Source organism: Nestor notabilis, unplaced genomic scaffold, assembly GCF_000696875.1.
Source record: "Nestor notabilis isolate BGI_N333 unplaced genomic scaffold, ASM69687v1 scaffold21888, whole genome shotgun sequence".
NCBI classification, from domain to species: domain Eukaryota; kingdom Metazoa; phylum Chordata; class Aves; order Psittaciformes; family Psittacidae; genus Nestor; species Nestor notabilis.
The window spans coordinates 1,357-3,723 of record NW_009939917.1 but is presented as its reverse complement, the minus strand read 5'-3'; the positions used below and the strand labels follow the sequence as shown (position 1 = coordinate 3,723).

The following is a 2,367-nucleotide window of genomic DNA, read 5'->3' as shown; positions in this document are numbered from 1 at the left end:
GGGGTGGCTGGGCTGAGCGTACCCTGAAAAACCCCCAGATGCAGCCGGCCCCAGGACTGGGAGCAGCAGCCGCCTCATTTGGATTGACCTGCGATTCCCCACAACTCACAGGCAGATACGTGGGGAGCCCAAAGGAAAGAAAAGGATCTCTTCTTCCTCTCCCAAGTAGAAGCCTGGCCTGTTGCAGTTCCTCACCCTCCTCCTGCTGCCGGGGAGCTGCAGACCTTGTCAGTGGCTGTTTCAAGATCTAAAGCAATGAAACCCACGTTCAGTGAAGCCTGTCTCAAAACTTGCCAGCATGGCAGCACCAGTGCTCCTGCTCCCAGAGATCAGCATCAGCTGCCTCTGCTCGGGATGCTGCTCTGGGTGAGGATGGGGAGAAGCTGGGAGGGATCCACCGACCCACTGGCAGTTCTGAGCAGGTTTCACTGTGTCTTTCTCAAGCTTCTCTAGACATGAGTCCCAGCAGGTCTAACGAGGCCTCTGCATTCACTTGAAGAAAGAAAAACCCTGATGGAAGAGCTGGGCAAAGCGGAGGGAGAGGCTGAAGGACCCTCTTCCTCCTCTCATGCTCCCAGGCTCAGTATTGCCGTAGGTTGAAAAACCCGACGCTGGTGGGGGACTCCTTGACCGTCACCGTGATCAGGTTGGCGGTGACATCGGTGACAAAGACATGCTCGATCAGGCTGCGGGTGGGTTTCCAGTCCTGGCTGGTCTGAATAGAGACAGACATGTTCTGACCCACACCTGGGAAGGAAGCTGAATCCCGGTCCGAATCTGAGCTGGTCTCATCTCCTGTGCTCATTTCGGACAGCGCGGCTGGCTTGTGGCTCGCCGCGGCTGCGTGCCCATCCTGTGTGCTGGCTGTGCCGCCTTTGGCCAAGTCCCTGTCTCCTGCTCGGTGTGTCTGCTTCTTGCTCTTGCTGCTGTCTCCCCCTGAGCCCGAGCTGGCAGTATTCAACCCAGCACCCGCTGTGCTGCCCTTCACGTTGCCAGCACCCGCACTCGCTGCTGTGCTGCTACCGGAGCCTTTGGACACGGCGGTGCAGAGGTGACGGGGGATGCTGCTCCCACTGGCCACGCTCGGTCCGTTTTTGACGCTCTGGAGGTTTAGAGCCTGGAGGTTCAGCTCCTGGCTGGAGGCTGGCTGGGAGCCAGACCCAGATGAGCTTGCAGGCATCTTGCTGCCGTTGTGCAGCACTTGACCTCCTGCAGCAAACCCTGACTTCTGGTCCCCTCCAGAGGTGCTGCTCAGAGCCTTGGCACTCTTGGGTCCCTGCATGCTCAGCCCAGGCTCTCCAGATGCTTTCTGGTTCCTCATTTTTAAGTCCAGCCCTAAGCTGCTCTTACTGGCCGCCTGAGCCTTGAGTGCCAGCCTGCCCAGGGGTGAGCTCTCGGCCGAGTTCTGGCTTTGGGACATCCTGTTCATGTAGTGCACAATGGAGCTCTGCCAGCTGATGGCCCGGTTTGGGCTGGTGGAGCCACTCTTCATCATGTTGGGCAGGTTTTCTGCTGACGACCCTCCTGAGCTGAGCCCAGCCAAGGCACCCGGTGAGTCCTTCAGCAGGGCCATGCCCGAGCCCTGTGTGCCATGCTGGGGCTGCAGCTTCCCCATCAGCTTGGTGCTGCTGCCCACCTCCTTCCGGGATGTTTTCAGCACCTTTGTCAGGTTCACAGTCCTTCGAGCCACTTTCTGCTCTGGGGGAAGAGGTTTTCGTCCACGCTTCTTCCTGGAACTGTCTTTCAGTTCAGGCTTTGCCACCAGGATTTGGGCTTTCTTCTGCGGTACTGGGTGAGTCTCTCTGCTGCGGGGACCTCTCTTTGCTTCCAGGTCACTTTCATCCTCTTCATCAGAAGAGGAGGAAGAGGAGGATGTTGAGGAAGAGGAGCTACTTGACTTGGTTTTTGCAGGCATCTCTGGTTCCTGCAAGGCAATGGAGACAGGGAAAGTTAACACAAATTCCTGAAGAGCCATTATGGGCATTGCAGATCCTTCAGTGTTGACTGGCTGGGCACCTTGGGCACACAGGTTCTTCCTCCATGTTGGCTGATCTGCTCATCCTCTGCCATGAACTGAGTTGGGAAGCACACAAGGCAAACTGACTAGGCTTAAGTACCAAGTGGGACGCAGGGAACTCTTCTGTCTCCTTCTCCACCATCACAGGGATCCTTATCCCCCTACCCATTACTGTGATCTCCAAACCCCTATGCAGGCATCTGCTGGCGCTGCCGTGTCCTCACCACTCTCCAGAGCCCAATCACCCACCGCCCTGTGCTGTGGACAGACATGTGCTGGTGCCCTCCAGCACCACCATGGCCACGGATTTTCACCAGCACCAGGACTCACCACATGTTTCCTGGGCCTGC

The 2,367-nt window shown here is 57.6% G+C and overlaps 1 protein-coding gene across 1 annotated transcript in view; it reads right to left on the bottom strand.

Moving 5' to 3' along the window:
- Nucleotides 1-580: 580 nt before the first annotated feature.
- The window catches only part of CBX2 (chromobox homolog 2), a 2,938-nt gene continuing 1,151 nt past the window's right edge, over nucleotides 581-2,367 (bottom strand). The window contains exons 2-3 of the mRNA XM_010020110.1: nucleotides 2,348-2,367; nucleotides 581-1,924 (exon numbers count right to left, since the gene is read on the bottom strand). The exon at nucleotides 2,348-2,367 is cut by the window's right edge and continues 41 nt beyond it. Of these exons, the coding sequence (XP_010018412.1) occupies nucleotides 581-1,915 (1,335 nt within the window). The 5' untranslated portion in view covers nucleotides 1,916-1,924; nucleotides 2,348-2,367. The remainder of the gene's footprint in view (nucleotides 1,925-2,347) is intronic.